This window comes from Triturus cristatus, chromosome 3_1 (assembly GCF_964204655.1).
Source record: "Triturus cristatus chromosome 3_1, aTriCri1.1, whole genome shotgun sequence".
NCBI lineage: Eukaryota > Metazoa > Chordata > Amphibia > Caudata > Salamandridae > Triturus > Triturus cristatus.
This window is the reverse complement of record NC_140583.1, coordinates 139995443-140017445: the sequence shown is the minus strand read 5'-3', so window position 1 is coordinate 140017445 and position 22003 is coordinate 139995443. Positions and strand designations below refer to the sequence as shown.

Here is a 22003-nt window from a genome sequence, read left to right as displayed (position 1 = left end):
TGTGTTAGCAACTGGTTTGGCTCCACGCATATCCTGGCTGTTCAGTCTTTCTAAGCGTTGGCAAGTCCATGAGAACATCGGATGTGACCAGACACTTGATTGAGAAGCTCAAATGGAAATCGGTCCTGGAAGTGTTGGTATCATTACGTGCTTAGAAGGGCTTCGCCTAGGTGGACTAGCGCTTTCTCTAAAACTTTGCTGAAAACTGGATTAGGATTGAGATTTATTTCTATGGCTTGTTATCATACGCCCACCTCTAGAATAACCCGTTTGTCCCTCTTATTTACATAACAAAAACCTTGCACATGTGTTTTCACTTATTCTGTGCAAGGTCTGTGGGAATGAATGGATCCGTTCAAACCCAGCGCCGGGACTGAATTATTCATTGGAGAAAAAACTAAAGGAGCTCACTCTTTCAGGTGAGTTCGGCGTCCTGTACAATGATCATAAATATTTGAATATTCTTTTAGGTGGATTCTTTTCTGCAGTTTCAATATTTGTACTTTTCTTGCTTTTGCCTTTCCTTTGTGTTGTGCTGGTATTGTGTGTTGAAATAGCTAGAATTTCTGAGTGTGCAGCTACTGCGTGCTTCCTGAATTTGTTTCTGTTGTTCGCTGAGAATGGGAGAGGGAACTCGAGAGGGGGTGGAGGAGCATGGTTCAGGCGCTGTAAGGCTTAATGAGCCATTACAAAAGCCAGATGGCTCCTGTACACGTTCACGACGCGCGTAACCGCACGCTGGTGGTCGGGAAAAGCCTTTGGCAGCACCTTGAAAAGCCACAAACTAAATGTCTCGCCTGAGACAGCGCATGCGCTGCTCTAGGCTCGACCTAAAAAGGAGGCCTGATGACCCCTCCGATTCGGCCTTTGTTATGGGCCCGCCAGGAGTCTGAAACAAAAAAGCCCCGCCTCCGCCTCCATGTTGTTGTGAGAATGTGTTTGCAAATAACACCGGGACGAATTCAGCATTTTTTATTTTAGTGGGGCGAACTTCTTGGCAGGGTGGACGGCGTCCACCCTGTGAAAATAGTGGGCGGAAGCCGTCCACCCGCGTGTAACCCCGACTCCTGCCCTGCTTAAAAGCATCACAGGAAGTGTACACTTTGTTTCCCAGGTTGAGATGACTACAGGGTGATGCTCTTGTGTCTCTGCATCCATGGTAGATCCCACTTTGGTGCTTCCTGTGTGTCCAGGTTGCCTCGCCACCGCTTGGTTTGAGTGGGCATTTCCTTCCATCAGTGCTGGTGACTGGGCCAGCAGAGCAACTATCCAGTGCTTCGAGGCGCTACGGCCACACAATGGTCCTATGGCCATAAAAAGCAGCAGTTAGACTTGTTTTCCAGCTTGGAAAATCTAATCGGGTCTCTTTACTGCCGCCTGAGCGGCCCTCTTTACTCCCACCTGACCTGAGCGGCCCTCTTTCCTCCCACCCGAGCGGCCCTCTTTCCTCCCACCCGAGCGGCCCTCTTTCCTCCCACCCGAGCAGCCCTCTTTCCTCCCACCCGAGCGGCCCTCTTTACTCGCACCTGTTACCCGCACCCGAGCGGGCCCCTTTACCCGCACCCGAGCGGGCCCCTTTACCCGCACCCGATCGGGCCCCTTTACCGGCACCCGAGCGGGCCCCTTTACCCGCACCCGAACGGGCCTCTTTACTCGCACCTGTTACCCGCACCCGATCAGGCCTCTTTACCCGCACCTGAGCAGGCCTCTTTAGTATCACGCCACCTTCACTGCATGGCAGTCGAGCGAAGGACTTTATTTAAAAGCTTCAGCAGCATTAACAAAGAGTCCTGACAGCCGCAGAGGTGTCGTCTTTCTAAACTAGTTACTAATATAATCCACTGAGATCCACTTGATGTAAATGATAATTATCTTAATTTTCGGAAGGCGATGCAACCCCGTGACCCAGAGAGATGCTCATGCCCTTAGATGCCCTGGCCTTCTCTATCGTCACCGGAATTTTAGTGCCAAGAAACCTACATTGTAGTATTTTATGCTGTGTAAGTACCAAAAACAAATCCTAAAAAAAAAACCTTCCCCTTTTGAGAGACGTAACATAAAAAGACGTGTGTGGTTTTGTATGAAACAAGCGAGGCTTCATGATCCGGGTGCTCGGATCAGGAGAGTCGCCGGGCGCAGACTCGGGAGACGGGCCGCGCTGTGCTCCGAGAACCTACGGATCGATTTGTAGACGTTCCCTCTGCTCTAAACGGTGGTTTAAGTGTTACTACCCGCGTGAGGAGCTGCAGAGAACAGTTTAAATTTAACCCACTGTGCAATAATGTGGGAAACAGCACAGAATGTAACTATGAAAGAGTTTTGAAGCACGAAAAATGCTTTTAAAATGAAATATTAAGGCTGTAAAAGATGCGACAATATATCCCAGGGGTGTCTTTCTCAGGGTGACCGTCTATATCCAAGAAGTAGACAGACACATGTTAGATTTTCAGGTTAACCATCGAATTGGTAAATAACTTCCATCCATGTTCATTGTGGGTGACTGTGTTTTATAGGAGTGCTCCAGCAATCTGGCCTAGCTCTGGACCTACACTGGACACCCTTTGGTTTACCCATTTCTTTCTTTACAAAGGCCTGACAAATAAAACGAACTCGTATGCAATAGACTTGGTCCAGCATAGGGTGGAGCAAATACCAGGCCTTTCAGCTATCTGGATAAAATACATTTGCACACACTGAGTCTGAAGGAGAAACCTTTGCATAGTGGTTATCTTGGTAATCTGGTATGCGGCCTTGGACCTACTTTGGACACCTAGTACTAACTAACAATATTGGTCTCCCCTCCTCTATGGCAGCCTACCTATTGCACCAATTCTCGTGATGCGCTATTCTGGGACCAGCCTGGATCTTAGGAATTTGTCTTAAATTAATTAATTAATTAATTGTAGAGTTTATTATAATTCTAAATTGTCACACGTGCAGTCACAATGGCCTCCAAGACACCCTTTGTGGCTCTCCTGCCTTTGGAAATGTTTCCTGGTTTGTGCCCACAGTATGAGGCAGACAGTGGGTGACCGGTGATTCACCACTCGCAGGCCTGGCACTCGCCATCGCTGTTGTGCGTAAGAGAGGATGTGAGTTGTGGTTTCAGTGGGGAACGCCTGGTTCATGTGTTGCAAGAAGTCACACTGTACAATTTTCTCACAAGACCTGGAGGCATGGGTCTGCGTAGCTTCTGGTTTACTATTGGTGACTAAACTTCCCCTTATCCAAGTAGCTAAAAGCAACCCAATGTACACAAAGAATGCGTTCTCGTTAGCGTGGGTCTACACACATGTCCGCATCATGAGTGCTCCGCCGTAGCCAGCATCAGTGCTTGGGAAGCTGCACACTGATCCAAGGTGCATGCTAATGAGCGTGATAAGAGGACAAACCTGTGACGCTACCTATGACCCTAAAATTAATTAAGGACGTGCAGAGGACATCTACTCTTGCCTTGACCAAGCTCCATGGTCAGTTGGGCTTGACGTGTACATGATCATGGCCAGCCTCGATCTTATGAGAACATGGCACGGAGTGGACACCATGGAGTCTCCGCTCTTAAATACTTTTTGTGTTTTGAGGACTAAATATTTAAATGTTTTTCCTTGAACCCTGCACTGACATGCACTAACCAGCGTAATAAGTTGGTGGTAGAGGATTTTGAACAGCAGAGCACTTTAAGATTTGCAAAATCCTTTACATTTTTGTAGAAAATGTGGCTTGATAGCTATGCAGACTAATCCACGGTACACATTTCCAAGTCGTTTAGGTTTGTTACAGGAGATCAGCCATAAATCGGGGATCCAGTCCTGCTGAGCTCACAGTTCTCCTGCCTCAACTAAGTCCTTCACGGGCTCTGCCTTCAGAAGCTTCCGGCTCTGGCCCATTCACTGGAGGGTGGCCGCGTCCATCTGTCGGCAGACCACCCTGTTTAAGGAAGCTTTTTAGATACTCGTCTTTCCATGCGGGGACTGTCACTTGTGGTGGGGGCATGGCTGTCCTGGGGATGAACATTATCCAGAGGCCCCCATGGGCTATGACAAAACCCCTGCCCTGAAGATTTGAATCCCCACAATGAGAAACGAACGCCTCCTTGCAACCATGATGGAGGCCGGCATTTCTCCAATGTGATCACAACACAGCAGGTACATTTTGTGGGCGGTCCTTTGTCAAAATGGCAAGCTCCTGCGCTGCTCTGAGCTCCTGGTCATGGATTCTTTTTATCCACTCCTAGTTTTTGATACAACAATACTTTGCCTGCTGGGATTTGGAGGTCCTTAACGGCCATGAAAAAGCTAAAGAACACCGTGCATGATGCAGTGGATCAGGTACAAAGCCCTAACTGGTGCCTGGTGGTCCCTGTGGCGTAGGATCCGTTCGCAGCAATGGGGGCATTGTAGTGGCAATATCGATGGCCATGCGCTAATCTGGTAGTCCAGTCACCATGTTGTAGACCAATCTGGTAGTCATGTTGCTTTAGCAAGACCATCACAATTACTTCATTCATCACTAAACGTTAACGTTTGCGAGCCTTTGTGTGGTGGTGTTTAGTTGTAGTTATGATTTGGCACTCTGAAGTGCCGTTTTAAGCATCCTCGGCTACCAGTGTCTTCATATACAAGAGATGGCCACTGTATTGCTAAGCATTTCGGTGAGGGTGGGAGGGAAGGGATGATGGGGGTGAGGGTGTCACAAAACTGATTTTGACCTTGCAATATCCCCATAAGAAAGTTTTACAGCAGTACAGCCTGAATGGCTGCACGGAATGACACAAAATTTGGCAGAAAGCTAAATCTTTACCCAGAACCATGTATTTTCTAAACATTTTTTTTTTAACATAAATCAGTTCCGGGGAAATTGGGTTCAAAATATATTGGGGGAAAGTAGGGTTCAACATGTATATACACATACGCACTTACACTCACTCAGCAGTAAGCTCAAACCACATGGTCTGGTTGGCTGACCACAAAACGGAGAGAACGTTTCAGCCACCATTTTATGAATCTGTGACTCTGTCCCACTGTCATTGAAAATAAATAAATATAAGGGGGCAGGCCAGGGGTACCCTGACAATTGATCTGGCTCTTGTGGGGCCCTGATTTAAATATTTTTGTGGTACTACCACAAAGCATAGCCCAGCTCTTGTGTAATTTTGTGGTGCAAGCTAAATGGGCAGGGCCTTGAGGGCACTACAAGACCCTAGCGGGCTGTTTGCAGCATGTGGTATACCTAGTCGGGTATGGTAATAAAATATTACTTTACATAAAAAAAACCTGAGAAATCCACTGTAAAAACACAAATGTTAATATGCCATCATAGCGAAGTGAAAATGGCAGTTAAAATGTTAAATTTAAACACAAAAAAACCTACTGACATTTACCTGAAGTAACTGTAACTTTCACCCTCGCCATGCACTGCTCAATACCTCACATATTGCATCACTCATGACATGTTCTGAGATGAGAACTGACATCAATGCAACATCTGAAATTACATCAATTACAACACTGTGCATGAGGAGAGCACAAGTTGTAGTTATTTCATTTAACAGTAACTGGTGAATTTGTGTTTTTTGCTTTTAAGTTTAAAATGTACATTACATGTAACTGTTTTACCTAACTATAACCTCACTTTCTTGTTCAAAGAATTGCTGAGGTTTTTTCAATGTAAAGTAAGATATTAGAAAACCTAACTATAACGTCACTTTAACCTTTGGTTTATTTCTCAATTAAATATATATGTGCGCTCGCAGGCACCACCCATTCACATCTGACCAATCAGCATGTGGTATTCTTGAAAGGTGATTGATTGTTTTGAGGGCACCCTACTGATAATCAAAGTTTCTGCCCTCTCTGGCTTTGCTATGAGTTTAGCTAATTCTGTGAATTTATATATGAGTGGTGTTGAGACTGCCCAACCTCACGCCCTCTGAGTGATGTACTAGGAAGGCTGGGCTCTGTCCAAGAGCTACTTACTTGCAGCTGACAATGTTGGAGCCCCTGTTTTGTCCAGTTCTGGCATAAGTAGTCTAATAGTTGGCTTTAGATGGAAATGTGCTTTCCATTATGACTGGCGCGATTACTTCAACAAAGTTAGTTTCAGGAAAAGGTAAGGATTTTTTTTCTTCTCTTTCTACTGCCAGTAAGTGTATTTTGATTGGGGGAGTGCAATGTAACCCTTGAAATCTGTTCAAAATCATATAGCATGGTTTCTCAGAAGAGATCAAGTGAGGTGTAAGAGCACCACAAAGTTAATGTTTTACGATTTGAATATAGATATAAACTATTTTTTAAAGGACCATCAATAACCAGTAGTAACGCACAAATTGCTGGTATTCAATAACCGGTCAAGGAATATAAATACATAAAACCGACATGAGTCATATAAAAACTCCTGAACACATTAAAGACAGACCACTAGCTATGCTTCCTAAAGAACAACCGTAGACCATAATTTCATTATTTAACTGCTAAGCAAAGAAGTCCTGTATAGAAAACCTTGCTGGATTGAGGATGGGTAGACTAGATAAAGTTAGTATTTTGAGTGAAATTTGTGAAGACATGGAGCGTTGATTAATTTCAGAGGCTTCAGGCATTAAAAATAATGGATCAAACCAACAGCTACATAGACGTGATTATCATATTTTTGTTTAGATATTGCGTTTATTTCTTGTATTTTTTTTTCCTGTTTGTAGGATTTTGAATGTCACCATTTGTGTGAACCTGGCATTGGCCTTCATTGAAAGGCCTTCCTCGCTGACCAGTACCTCTGATGTGCGTTACCGTGGCAAAGCCTGGGAGCCTCCATGCGGTCTGACGGAGAGCATCGAAATGCTCACTTTCCTGGTCTTCATCACCGATGTGTCTATGAAGGTGAGCGAGTGTACGTAGAGGTATATACAGGTGCCAGGAGTAAGCATGCAATGGGGGTCCATACATGAGGGCGCTGCTCAAAACCCATGGTAGCTCACGCTCTCGAGGCATCTGGAGGTGACAGCTGGTTAAAGGTGAGATTGCGCCTCTTGGATAGCTTTAGAGTTTGCCTTCCAACATATTTAAGAAAAAAAGCCAAATATGGCTGGTGGAGCTAGGGAGTTTGAGATGGGAAGGACGCGAAGGGAGGGAGAACAGGTGGGTGAAAGATATCAGCACAGATCAGAGTTGCTAATTTCTAGTTAGAACACAGAAAAAGGTATATCAACACAACAATATCTATGACCCTCTTTGGTCAACTTTTGAAAAAGCCTTACTTTTCTTGCTGTGCCCTGTTTCCAGTAACCGTGGTAGTCTCAAGTGCCTGATTCTGAAACTACAAAACCGGTGTGAAGATTTACTCACACGTCGCTTCGAATATGATGTGGTCTATAGAATATTTAACTACCTAATGCAAAACAAAACCTAACCACGCTAGAATACTATAGATCGTAGAGAGAAGTACAGCAAAACTGACCTGTCAGTCTTTCAGTTACAGAAAAACAGCAAAGACCTACCTTTTTCTTTGTGGGATCAGTGAGGGACCCGGAAGGTTTGGTTACGTGGAGCTAAATAGTGGTGGTGGTGGAATTGCATGACAGCCGTCCCTTCAGCTAAGAAAATTGCTCGACAAAAGACCATGTAATACCAGCAATATGGGATTTATTCACTCATTATTCAATGGCTTTGTTATATCCCTAGACATCATGTTATCTAGGACTTCCATCCCTTCTGCCTTCTATATTGTTCATATTTCAGCAACAAAAAAACTGTTTTGTACTTACATGGAACAAGCATTGGTTTGTAGACGCTGCATGGGGGGGGGGGTGAAGTGTAGATGTATATAGATCTTGATGGATGGCCAATTGTTCGGTTTCCTTATATTCTCATTTCAGGGCTGGGGGGTAACCATGCCGGGTTCTCTGTCTGTTCATCCACAGAAGAATAGTCTTGAATAGCTTTAAGTTACAAGTTGCACCATCCAAGCCATAGAGTATCCGTGCCTCTCCCATTGGTTCACACTGAGGCGATGAAATATGATTGTACGCCAGTGCCTGCTTGGTAATATAAGCAAGTAGTAATATTACAGCATCAAGTCCACAATGTAACTGCAGCACAACATATTTTGCAACTTAATTTCAACTTGGCAACCTAGAATACTTAAAATTGATCATCTGGAGTAGGAGCACAGTGTAAGCGGCGCAGAATGCCCAACGATTACACGGTCTACCTGATGGTGCTAGGGCATGGAACCCTCACACCTCTATATTCAAAGCCCAGTGCCATATCTGCCCGCTAGGGCCACTGCTGCTACTTTCTCTTCTGCTTATCAGTAACAGAGGTAATTAATTCAGGTTCCTAAATGTGCTACTCGGTGCTCTTGAGCGGGAGGGTATGCCATTATGCATCTGTGTACGTTAATGGGTCGACCCTGACACATACGTTTCAAAACATCGATCTGGTTCACAAAGGCAAACTGAGAAGAAAGTCTAACTTTACGAATTTTTGTATTCGGAAAGGGCATTTACGAGTAGTAAAGTTAAACTTTAGTCTCAAGTTTTGGTATTAAGTTTAACTGAGACGAAAGTCTAACTTTACGAATTTTTGTGTTCAGAAAGGGCATTTACGAGCAGTAAAGTTAGACTTTTGTCTCAGTTAAACATAATACCAAAACTTGAGACTAAAGTTTAACTTTAATACTCGTAAATGCCCTTTGTGCATACCGAAAGGTGTAAAGTTAGACTTTCATTTCAGTTTACCTTTGTGAATCGGGCCTGTCATTTATACCCTGGCCTCCGCCGCAAAGCGGAAACCTCAAAGAATCACTGCAAAGTGTTTTGTAATACAGGGACGGCTTCTCCATAGTGGTCAAGTGGCTCAATGTCACAAACGTGACTTTCAGCTAGCCTTCTTTTCATAGAACCGCATTGAGTGTGTGGGGCCGATAGGCAGTTATGCACAATGCGGAAATAAACATACAGTTCACATACTAGTTAATGACATTGGCTGAGAAATTAAGTTTGCCTGAAAATAAACCTCTGGATATGAGGATAGGTGGCAGCTGTGGTGCCCTTTATTGGGAAACCTATTACAGTTGCATTGAGTAACTGGGGCTTTATTTTCTCCAAGGTGTGTGAGGCATTGTCCCTGTCACACTACAACACCATATAAACGAAACGTGTAGCCCTCAATCCTAATACTATACTTACTCACACTTACTACATACCAATGCAGCTGCAGATAATGTAAATCTTAAGAAGCTGGGACTTCTTCTTAAGAGGTGCCACTTCTGGACATGGTGTCTTACTCCAACTCTATAATTGCCTTAACCAGCACATCCTAGTGAATCTGTGTTACACATGGCTGATTTCACCTGCCATACTCCTTTTTGTGATTTATGCTCTCTTTGTTTCTAAATGATGCCTTTTTTTTTTGTGTTCAAAATATTTTATTGAAATTTGATAATGAACAGCAACAACATAGACATACAAAAAAGAGTAATAATAAACTAAAATATCTAATACAATTCGTACAAAATCATTATCAAATTAATTTCAATAGAAAAGAAAATAGTCATATTCTTAAACTTAAAAGGAGGGGGGGGGGAGGGTAACATCTAATAACAAATTATTGTGTAAGCAATAAATAGAGCTACTATGACATATTGATTAATATAAAAACCGTAAAAAGTAGTACAATAAATAAATATACCCTTAAGATGCAAAATAGATATCAACAAGAATCCAAAAAGAGTGATAGGAAATAGGATTATGATTAACCCCAGACAAAGATAACTGAGCACCTCTTCTTGTAAAGATAACCCAAGACCACCAAGCATGAACTGATAACTTAGAAACATCTTTCCAACAAAAGGTAATAGATTTTAACGCTGCAGAAATCAAAAAATCAAAAAGCCTACATTCAAGATTACTTATTGATTGTGATAATGTAACTGATTTGCAAATTAACATTTTATATGATAAGTCTTCATGTATATTTAACAACTTCTTAATAATATCCCAAACTTCTTTCCAGAATTTTTAAATTAAAGGACAATCAAAAAGCATACGTCGTAACGAACCAGGGTGTAATTTACAATGCCAACAAGTGTCAGATTGAAGGAGTTTAGCCTGGAATAAACGTAATGGAGTCCGTAAAGAATAAAATAAAATATAGGAATTGGTTTGAAGTGAGACCGGTAACCAACCAGAAATATTTCTAATCCATATAATTTCCCATGAATCATTAGACAATGTAAGTGAAAGTTCATTATTCCAGAAGGTTGCAATCATAGTTATGTTACTTCCTAAAGTGTTAGATAATTTTTTATATAAAATGGAAACACCATTATCTGTCAACGATATAGTTTGAATATACACGGATAGGTCAGCTGTAACATTAGTCGGAATAGCTTGCGGAAAGGAATCTAAAATTGAATTAGTTAAATATTCATATTTAATAAGATCAGATTGAGTTAAACCAAACCTTGTTTGTAGATCCTCAAACGGTATAAAAGTATTGTTGGAATAAATGTCTTTAAGATAAAAAATATCCGCCTTAATCCACGAAAACCAAAAACTAATGTTCCTATTTGATTTAATGATATTGCTATACCATAATGATAATTCAACAGTGTTATACATGGGGTATAGAAAAATGGAATCTAGATCATTAAAAACCATTTTAGTGGATTTGAGAATGATAGATTTATGAAAAAATGATGAGTTGTTAGACATAGTTAACAGAGTTGGTAATGGAAACGGCTTCACAATAGATTTTTCAATTTGGAGCCAAGAAGGTGGATTATGTAAAGGGGAATGAATAAACCATATGGCACTTTGTTTTAAAATAAAAGCTTTGTGATAAAGAAAAAAATCTGGGATACCAAATCCAGCATTACATTTAGACATTTTTTATTTTTTATAACTAATGCGAGGTGATTTGTTATTCCAAAGAAATTTGGAGAGAAGTTTATCAATATCTTTATAAAATTTTAATGGGAACTGAGTATGAATCATGGAAAGAGTATAAAATATTTTTGGAGCAATATTCATTTTAATAGATTCCATTCTACCCCACCATGAAAGATGCAGTGATGCCCATTTAGACGTTTTATCTTTAATATAATCTAAGACAAAATTACAGTTTAAAGTCATTGTAGATTTTATGGATGAGGAAAATAAAATACCAAGATATTTTAATTTATTCTTTTGCCAGGCAATTTCATTCATAGGTATCATATCAGGAGTACAATAAATGTTTAAAGGGAAAAATTCAGTTTTATTAGTGTTTAATTTGTAGCCAGACACCATAGAATATTTTGTTATAATCTCTAATAAAGAAGGAAATGAGGATAAGTGGTCACTAATAAATAAAAGTACATCATCAGCATACGCTAAAGTTTTAATAATAATCTCATTAATAATAATTCCTTTAATATTATCACAATTTCTTATAGAAGTAAGGAAAGGTTCAATGCCAATTAAAAACAATAGCGGCGAAAGGGGACATCCTTGTCTGGTACCTCTAAAGAGGGAAAATTGATTTGAAACTTGGCCATTAATAAATAGACGAGCAGTAGGAGCACAATATAGAGCTGAAATCATACGAATAAAATTATCGCCAAAGTTAAATGATAAAGCATGGAATAAAAATTGCCAATGCAATTTATCAAAGGCTTTTTCAGCATCCAGAGCCATAATTCCTGAAGGAGTAGTTAACGTATGACCCTGTTCAATGACATGTAATAAAGTTCTTGTATTATTTGCAGAGTGTCTATTTTTCATAAAACCAGATTGATCTGAATGTATAATAGAATCTAGTACAGGGGATAATCGTGTGGCTAATATTTTGGCATATAATTTACAATCTTGATTAATTAAAGAGATGGGGCGATAATTAGATACAAGGGTGGGGTCTTTATCAGGTTTGGGAAGAACAATAATTAAAGCTTGAGTAAAGGATCCTGAAGTAATTCCCGTAGAGCCAAACGTTGTAAAAAGTTGAAATAATAAGGGTAAAAGATGGGATTGAAACTCTTTATAAAACTCCGCCGGGATACCATCAGGACCCGGAGATTTATTTTTTTTAAGAGATTTTTATAGCGGCTAAAATTTCATTCTTAGTAATTGGAGAGTCAAGCCCCATTTTATCTGATGGAGAAATTTTAGGTAGACCACATGAAGATAAAAAAGAATCAACTAAAGATTCATTATGAAAATCAGGTTTATCATATAACTTAGAGTAAAAATCCAAAAATTCATTCACAATATCTTTATGAGATAAAGTAATTTTACCATTGGATCCGTGAATAGAAGTGATTTGAGTTTTTTATCTTTTTTGATACGCAAGTAATTCGCTAACAATCTTCCAGATCTGTTTGCATTAAAACTAAATTTAGCTTTGGCCTTAGAAATCTGAACGCCAGCTCTTTTACTAAGAATTGTATTAAATTCATATCAAAGCTTTTGCAACTTAATTCTATATTGAGGATCATTAGACGAAATAAAAAGTCGTTCATTTTCCGCTATTTGCTTTTCTAGCTTTTTAATATTGGCATTAAAAATCTTATTTTCGTGAGCCATAATAGAAATCTAAATGATGCCTTTTTTAATGTCTTTTCAGAGTTATTTAATAGGTATGGAGGAATTTAGGAAAAACAAGTGGTTGATGGCCTACATTCTGGTCATTGCAGTGTCATTTGCTGATTGGACTGCATCTCTTTGTTTGCTTTGTAAAGAGGTAAGAAATGTTTAAACACAGCTGTTTGAGTGTTAAATGTGCTAGTTTCACCTGGTATCAGACTATGATGTAATGTTAATGGGCAGAAGCACACCCATTGGCATCTATGCTATTTCCACGTCTGCGTCGGGGGAAACATTGTGTGGCTCACATAGGATATTGGATAGTTTCATAGTATGGCCTGGAAGAATGGTGTGATGGATCTGTGCCATATTACTTCTCTACAACCACACCATTGTTACAGTGCGCACCGTGTGCTGTAACCACTCCCCGATTTCCTATTTCTATTCAGAGATTATTTTACAGCTCGTGTGTCTTTCTTGTTATTTCTTCTCTGCTTCTGCTGTAGAGATCTATGAAATCTAAGGTTCTATTCTCTCCCATACTTTGTTGGATAGCCAACATCCTACTGTCCATCTTTCCAAATATAGATAAAGTGTACTTTACTTGCTATGTATGACTGTCATAGAGAGCCTCTATCGTTAACTTCTGTTTTAGAATCTCAAGAACCATTGCTATGACATAGCAACAGTTGATAACAAAACTGCTTATCAACTCTTGTGATGTCATAAAGGCCTTCCAGTCCAGGTGACAGGGCTCCCTGAGAGCCAATCAGTGCAGTGCTGCTTGTCTGCTCAACTGAAAGCAGAAAGCACAGCTGCAGGAGGGGGACGGTAGCAAAGAAGGTAGTGAGTTTTGGTCAAGGGTGGCAAATAACTTTTAACCTTTGGGACATAGATACATAACAGGGGCCATATTATGTATGGCTCCCCCTCCCTCCAGTAACTCATCTGCCACTGCACAGCAGTTAAAAACCGGGGGAAAGGATTATGGGGGTGACGCATAACACAAAATTAGAGATGGCTAAAAAGTGAATTATGGAGATGTTTTTCATCTCGGGATACTGAGTGACATCATACACAACGCAACCCTCGCTCTCGTTGTTTATTTGATGATACTCGGAGCCCCTCAGTAAAAATATCCTCATAATTCATGGTTACCCATATTTCTATATGTCGGGTTAAATATGTTCACTGAAAAATAGATCTGTACTTGAGTTTGCTCTGTGCATAGTGGATCTTGTATGTCTGCTATCCAGAAAGTGATGAAGGCAGCGGTGGATCCTGCTTTGGCCAGGGCCAATAGAGACTGCGACCCTGCTCGTATATTGAGAGATGCAATGAGCTGGCATAGGTGTGGCTTAGTCATAATATATGTTTATTTCCAATTCTTTTTACAACCTGCGCAGCACTTAAAGGCTCCAAAGATGGGGCGAGGGCAACACTTAAATTCCAAAGTTGGGGTGTTTTGCAGAGTGTTGTCCGTGTTTCACATTTTGCAGAACAAGGATGCTAATTTTAATCGAGGCACCACCAAAGAGTAACAATTGCTCCTAGTTCCTGTCTGTTCAGTTGCATTATGAAGTCCGATAATGGATGTCCCATGTGAGAGAGACTATGAAGCCTTTTTAGGTCGAGCCTGGGTAGCGCATGTGCTGCTCTGCAAGGGATGCCGTATTCAGGTACGGACTTGAAGCTCCACCCATATCGGCCACAATGAAAAGGGGCATGGCTAGTCAAGTGTCCTTTAAACAAGGGTAACTAGAATACAAAGAAACCATCCCCTTGAGTAATGTTCATAAGGTCAGGTAATTCCTTCCCTGTCCCTAAAGATGACTAGGGTTTGGACTCCCATTGGACTCTGGTAACATACTCTACTCCCCGGTGTGTATCTAAAAGAAACATTCAACCTAATCCTCAATCCTCCCCTCCCTCCTCTTCAGATATCCTTCCTTCCCCACTTCATTACTTAACCACTCACATCCATTCATTCTCCCCATGCGTCTATTTCCCCAGATCAGTTGACTGGGGGGAGTGCTTGCAATGTTCAACACTCCATCCATCATTTCCTTTGGTTTTTGCTCTATTTCCCCATGCCCATCCAAATCACTCCTCAAACTACCCAATCACTTCAACTGTGCATCCAATCCATAACCATTCCAGATCCTTAATACCGCCTCTACTCCACCATAGTCGACTTCTACTATTGATGGCTCCTCCTTACCACCATACTCGACCGACCCAAATTACATCTATAGTCCCTTCATATCTACCTTACGCCCACCACCGCATATTATTCCTACTCCTAAACGATCACCAACCTATCGCCCATAAAAAACAGCCCGACACGCTTCGCCTTTAGTAAGGCCATTAAGACATGGCTATACCCTTGCTAATCATCTTCGCAGAATCTCCTGTGCATCCAACTTTAGCGCCAAGACGCCTTCGGGCATTCGTGCGCTCTACAAATGTAAAAATCAAATCAAATCAAAATCAAATCACTATCACTCTCCCTCGCCTCACATCCATGATTACAGTGCACAATATAAAGATGGCATCACAGTGGGGACTGAGATGGGAGGCCCCTCATCTTCACAGGTGCTATAATATAGGGCTGTAAAGCTCTTCCTATTAAATGTAACCCTCGTCCTATATTCACCTGCCACTTCCCCATTCTATGCAGACCTCCACCCAATAGAGCTTTAATTGAAGCCTGTGTAGACTCCATATCGGATCTGTCTATCGTCCACTCCATCCTATCAATCCCTGATGACTTAAACATCTGGTTTGACAAACCTTATATGCTTCAACCAAATGTCATCTTATCGGGCATGGCCATGCGAGAGGCGAGACCTACTCCAAATTGTCATTAGGCCTAGCCACAGAACAGGCCACGTATTGTGACTGATTTTTCTGCAGGGAGACTCTCCGCTTTGCTCAGCTGATCATCTCCTTCTCACATAAGACCCTTTCAAGACTCCGCTACCTCATCCCATTCGGTAACAACCTACAGACCCTTGAATAAGTTTAGAAATTAATCTAGCCCCAAGCAAACCACGGAAGACCACAGACTCTGTAAAGAAGCTACATGGCTTGATGACCACAACAAAGATTGTTGATGAATAAACACCTAAGAAAAGGGACACATCTTACACTGCAAAACCACTCTCACAAATCAAAGGACCCGCTTGACAAAAGTCATCTACAAAGGCACAACAGAATAATTAAATCCTATATCAAAAAGGCAAAGAAAGTTCTATATATGTGCAGGATCTTCTGCTCCAATTACCAAGCAAAGTAACTCCATAAAATACTATTGGGATTCTAAAACCCTGAAATCACTCTAGAAACTACCCTCACTCTCAAGAAAATAAGAGGAACAGCGGTCTCCCAGAGATGTCAATTAGGACTAGTGCTCCAGAAAAATGCTTGGAGCTCTGTCTTTCCGAAAAATAGCAGTGATAGAAATTTTGAAGCTTGTATAAGCCACCACTCTGGACGTCTGACCTGCAGAGCCAGGTCTACCAGAAATTTCGATAATATCGACGGATATTGAAACATTGAATGAAATCACAGATTTTCCACCTACAGGAATATTCTCACAGGACCTAATAAATCCTAGATATAGCCATTAATCGAGAACCTGAACCGAGAAGACCCCAATAGCTATTTCTGATAGATCCTTCCTTGGCAAACTGTGTGATAGAGCTGCATTTCTCGCTAATCCTAGAAGACACCACATACTCTTAGTCCATCAAAGAAGATTCTGCCTGGGAAGAGACACAGAAATGTCCTTGCCGGCAGTGGCCCATCCGTACAGGCTGAGGGGCCACGCTCCCCACCTTTTTCCAGGCAAGAAGTGTGTCTGTCAGGTGGAACAAAGGTCAGCCTAACAAGCTCTCTTCTGGTTCAGGTCAGGCAGCCAGGTGCTGGACATGCGCTAAATGCGCAGGCTCCTGGCTGCCTGAGTAGAGCAATGCCGGGCTGAGGATTTTCACTACCCTGTAGGTGTGACCTCAGCCTGGCAAAAGTGCCTCGTGGCTCTCCCCCCTTCATGACAACGTGGAGTGTTAACAATTGCTCGAACCTGGGCACTTCAGTTTCAACCCCTGAAGTGCCCAGGGCTGAGTGTCAATCAGTGACACCTCCTCACTGAGTGGGGTGTTTCAGCAGTCTCACTGACCCCCCCATCCCATTCTGTGATGAGGTTCGGACTGCTGTCTTTGTCCAATGAGGAAAGGCAGCCTCCCAACCCTCCTGGGACCTCAGAGGTTTCTCTGTCAGAGTTCCAGTTGAGGTAAATTTTGTGGGATTTTCTTTGGTGTGTGCGTGTGTGTGTTTGTATGTGTATCTGTTAGTGAGTGTTGTGAATGGTTGTGTGAGTGTGTGAATGAATTGATGTGAGTGAGGTGTGTGTGCGCGTGTGGCCCTCCTGCCCCCACCCTAATAAAATTACCAGCCGCCACTTTTTTTAACTCTAATTGCAATGTGAGGGTGCTTAAACAAAATACCAACAAAAATGTCATAGCAGTTCATATTCTGCAGCTTCTGACAAAATTCACCGTCATCCTTAATTCTCAGACTCCAGTAAATCTGTATTGATGGCATAACGCTTGCTTGGATCTCCTCCTAACGTGATGACTGGGCTAACAAGAAAATGTGTCCCCCCTCCACTTCATACCTTACATGGAAGCGGCTTAAGCTAAATAAATCGAAACACCAAATACTCAGTTGTGGATATGATCCATTGTCAATGAATGCACAAGTGGATAAACTAACCAAGTTGTCATACTACTGTTAAGACATTCCATCACGTTGTACCCCATCTTGGATTTCCACAAAAGGTCAAAGCAAACTTGCACATGTCAAGTAGGTTACACAAATGGTCTGTATCATGGAATTCCTCTCATCTTGCGTGACCCCAGAGAATTCAAAACTCCGATGCAAGATTACCTTCCCATGTTAAGACACACAAACGCACATCTCCATTGCACTGAAGGCTCCCCACTTTTTATTGCTCACCACTATCAACTATTATGTATTACTTACTATCGTGACTTGCAAGCAATTACACAAAGGTCATTAATTCCTCCAGATAAAAATCTAAAAATACTCCAAATCTAGGAATTTACATTTCAGACTAGCGTCACAATCATTCCACCTTACAAAAAGCACGCAGCTGTTGACGCTACTTTCTCTGTACTAGCTGCCAAATCCTAGAATTGACTCAGCAAAAATAAGAGCCACTGACCACTATCTGGAATTAAGAAGGGATACCAGCTGGCTATTCCTAACTTGACCACCATGGATTTCCTGAAGCAGTGTCTTCTGCATAACTTGACTTGCAACAAGAATAAAGCCTCCTCGTTGAACAATGAGATGCTCTGGTCAAGGTCTTAAGCAAGAGCGTAGTCAATTATACCTGGTGACAGATCTTCATCTCAGGACCTAATTAATTAAATAGAAAATAAAAGTGCTATCAAAACTTGCAAATACCTTTTTGTGCTTTCTTCCACAATGTTGCACAATTCCTGCACAAAACAAAAATGATTCATGACCATCCAATATTTTAAATTCTCTGCGTGCCTACCTCTGCTCCTATTCGAAACACCATGTCCTTAATCAACTCCTACACAAAGCTGCATGCCCTCTGACCAACTTTTCTGTGTGTTTGTGTGAATTGCCCCGTCTCAATCTAGAACCCATTCCTGCTCCCCATAAACCTCCTCCTGCTGTCAAACTGCTTCCCTGTAATCTATCAATTGTCTAACTTTCTTTTGCCCTATTTATTCACCACATCAGTCATTCTTCCAAGCATACATACGCTCGGAACCACCTGCTACCACAGACCTCTGACTCTGTCATTGAAGCTTCCTCTGCACTCTTCCAATCATTCCCATGAACTAACATATCTACTACTGCCTCTAGCTAGGCCATATAACTATCTCTGATTTCAGCACAAATTGAGGTAATACATATAAGGGTTTCTTCTGAGATCACTAGGTTAAACTCGCTAACCAAAAAAGACCAAATTAAACTCTATCCTTGGGTTCCCAAGTAGCATGCTACTCGCTAGAATGATGAGGCCCGGAATGGTCTCCTTGCCAGTCCAAGAGAACTCCTGAGCCCAGAACTAACCAACTCCGGGAATTTCTGACCCCCCCTCGCTAGCAGACCTGAAGGGTATGGCCCTAAGTATTAAATCTGTCTCGCCAATGGACCCAGCGACGCCAAGTAAGATAAAGGAAGCGCTAAACTTAATACTACTCTATGCACAGCAACTGCTGGAGCTATCCTCCCAATGTGGGGGGGTGCCGAGGAAATGGAAACAAGCCATTCTTCTCCCTCTAAAGAAAAAAACCCTCAGCTGACCCAGGTCTGCTGGATAACCTACGCCCCATTTCATTTCTACCCTGTTTCTATAAAATAGCAAAGAAGGTGGTGAACAAGCAATTAGTCGCTCATATTAACCAGCATAACTTATTCCACCCGACGCAATCAGGCTTCAGAGCCACATACTCTATGGAATCGGCACTACTTTTCGCTACGGAGTCACTACGCCTGGTCAGTCGGCAGCCCTGGTCTTGCTGAACCTCAGCACTGCCTTTGAACGGTATCCCACAAACTGCTCCTGCAGCGACTATGGCCAGGTGGGCTGGAGGCAGCAGCTCTAAAGTGGATGACTTCCTTCTTACAGGAGTGTAGCTTCCAGGTTGCGCAGCACCCACATAGGTCTAAAAACATGCCACTCCCACAAGGGGTCTCACAGGGCTCAATTCTAAGACCAATCCTTTTTAACCTTTACATCGGACCCCTGGCGGAGATTCAGAATGCGGCAGCACGCCTAGTTCTTAATCTACCCAAGAGAGCCTCCTTGGTGAAAGCCCTCGATACCCTCCACTGGCTGCCCGTTGACAAAGAATTCTCTTTATAGCCTTGTGCTCCTGTCACCGGAGTCTACGGGGAAAGGGACCTAGCTACCTGCATGATCTCCTGATCCCCCTACAATCTAACACGTCATCTGAGATCAACTGGAGCACACCTCCTCAGAGTCCCAAAAATCCAAAGGGCGAGAATGAGTGCGCGCTCATTTGGCTACCTGGCAGCCAAAAATTGTAACACACTACCTCCACCTCCTCCACCTCCTCCTCCTCGCGCGGAATCATCTGAAAAACGTCTTCTGCAAAGGATTGAAAACCTGGCTCTACCAGTCGTGAGCTCCGCTTTGCATGTAGCTGTTTCGAGCGCTGGGACACACCAGTCGGTGTAACCAGGAGTTTTATAAATTATAAAGTGTTTCAGTGCCTCTTTATCATAGGAAGCACTGTATAAATGCAATTATAATACAATACAATTACGCAGTTGTTGTACCCAGTGAGCTTCTCTTGATCCAGGCAATTAAGGTTTTAAATCTCTGGTGCTGAATACTGCAGTAGCTGGTATCGAACTGAATCGCTCTCTGAGGGTCTTGAAATGGTACAAAGTTTAGAGGTGCTGGGACATTCAAGGTGAGTCGAATCTTCGTCTGTAGCTTTTCAGCTGGGCCGAAGTCTGGTGAAGGCAGTTCATCTTACTGTCGAACCTTCTGGTCCTGTGAGGGCGCATCATTACGAAATATGAGGTTTACGATCCTAAAACTAGTCTCCAATCCTTCACATCAACAATGATATGCGACCACAAGTTTGGAATTTGACTTTGACGCCAAAGTGGTCTATTAGGGAAAATGCGGTATGAGCTGCAGAGAGAAAAACAAGCAGCATCTCCCTAGCGTGAGCAAGGCATCTCGGGTAGGTAAGTCTCACCAGGCCAGGATTTCTACAATCCCAGTATGACATGGAAAATCTATTGAAAGAACTTAGAAAAAGCAAGTAATTCGGACCTTTCAACCGATTACTCCAATCCAGGACATACTAGGTTTTGAAAGAGAAACTCCAGTAACAAGCATTGGTGTATCTAGTTCCCTCCCACAACTCTGAGAATTTGAAGGACTGGAAGCAATGGACAAATGTGATGGTGGACACCGAGGCAGGAGAAGGCCAAGTAATGCTGGTAGTTGATCAGTCCGCATATACGAAGAATCCTGGTTTGGAAATTGAAGTAGGTGAGCACAAGCACGGCGATAACTACAGGAAAGGAGGAGATCTAGAGAAGGAAGATAACACACAACTAAGATGCTCAATAGGAAAAATGCTCGGTGAACTACTGCATGAGGAACCGTACAGCTAAGCAATTGAGAGAAACTTGCATCCTCCACTGCCGCGTCTTAAGTTCACCTGCAAGCACTCTGCTTTCTCTCTGATTGGACCTGTGGCTAAGCTGACCCGGAAGTCTCTAATCCCTCTGTGATGCAGCAGGTACTGTCCTGACTTCTATAGTCTCTACTTCTTTTGCTTTATGTCCTGCTTCCTTTAATTGCCTCATGAATCCAGGAGATCAAAGTGTTTTCCCCTTTTGCCCAAGCGTCTCTTCCTATGATACCTGACTGGTCCTCTAGGGATCAGTGGTGTAACCATAAATGAGGGCCCCCCCCTGCAAGGTACGTGGAGGGGCCCCCACCAGACTGTCAGGAGCTCCCTGGCCGAAGTGCAGTGCTGAGGGGGGGCCCCCTGGAGTTGGGGCCCCCCCGCACTGCGGTGGATGCGGGGGCCTGTGTTACGCCCCTGCTAGGGATGAAGAAGTTTCGTGCTTAACAGTTGGAGGTGTGGCATAAAGTTGCCGTTACTCGCAGTTTCATGGTGCATTGACACTGGCTAGAAATATCGGTTTGTTGATTTTATCCTGTTGCAGTTCCTGACGTAGTTGCAAAAACTGATCTAGCGTCTCACTCTGACCAGCAAACACTTGACCTTTGCAACTTTTACTCAGTCTCCTCTGATTCTGAGTTGCAGGCATCTGTCCAAAACAATGCAGCTCCTAGCCCAATACACCCAGCAATCGGGAGAAAAGGGTCCTTAAAGGTCCGATCTCAGCTGACCTATCAGCCCAGATTGGTCACTCAACCATGATTTGACATTGTAATATTTAAAATATTTACAGCTCCCACCCTGCATACTCTGAAGTTTAAAGGAGTGATCTCTGCCCTTTCAGGCCAGCCTATTGTGTGCCTGTGGGAGGCATTTCACACATTGTTCACACCTATTCAAGTGCTAATTACTGGCTAGCAGAAGTTGAGAGTAAATGCAAATTGGCCTCTAGGAACTTCAGTCATGGAAAAAGTAACATTCCAAATGCTGGTTTCCTTTTAAATGTATTAAAAATCTGATTTCACACTTGAATTGGATTCTTAGTAGCTACTGAAATAGCTGCTGAATTATTTTTCTAGCTATCCCCGTTCCAGAGATTCAGTAGTAAGATTTTCATCTGTACTCTGGTTTTCTATATAGGTCAGCTAGAGCTGCCACAGTGGAAACATTTGTTTTGGGTGCTAGTCACTGTAAGGACATGTAAGCA

The 22003-nt window shown here is 42.5% G+C and overlaps 1 protein-coding gene across 2 annotated transcripts in view; it reads left to right on the top strand.

Annotated features, from left to right (window-relative positions):
* The window catches only part of TPCN2 (two pore segment channel 2), a 261921-nt gene that overhangs the window by 76206 nt on the left and 163712 nt on the right, over positions 1-22003 (top strand). For both annotated transcript variants that reach the window (XM_085643579.1, XM_085643578.1), the window contains exons 4-5: positions 6695-6872; positions 12597-12713. In XM_085643579.1, coding sequence (XP_085499705.1) covers positions 6695-6872; positions 12597-12713 — 295 coding nt within the window. The remainder of the gene's footprint in view (positions 1-6694; positions 6873-12596; positions 12714-22003) is intronic.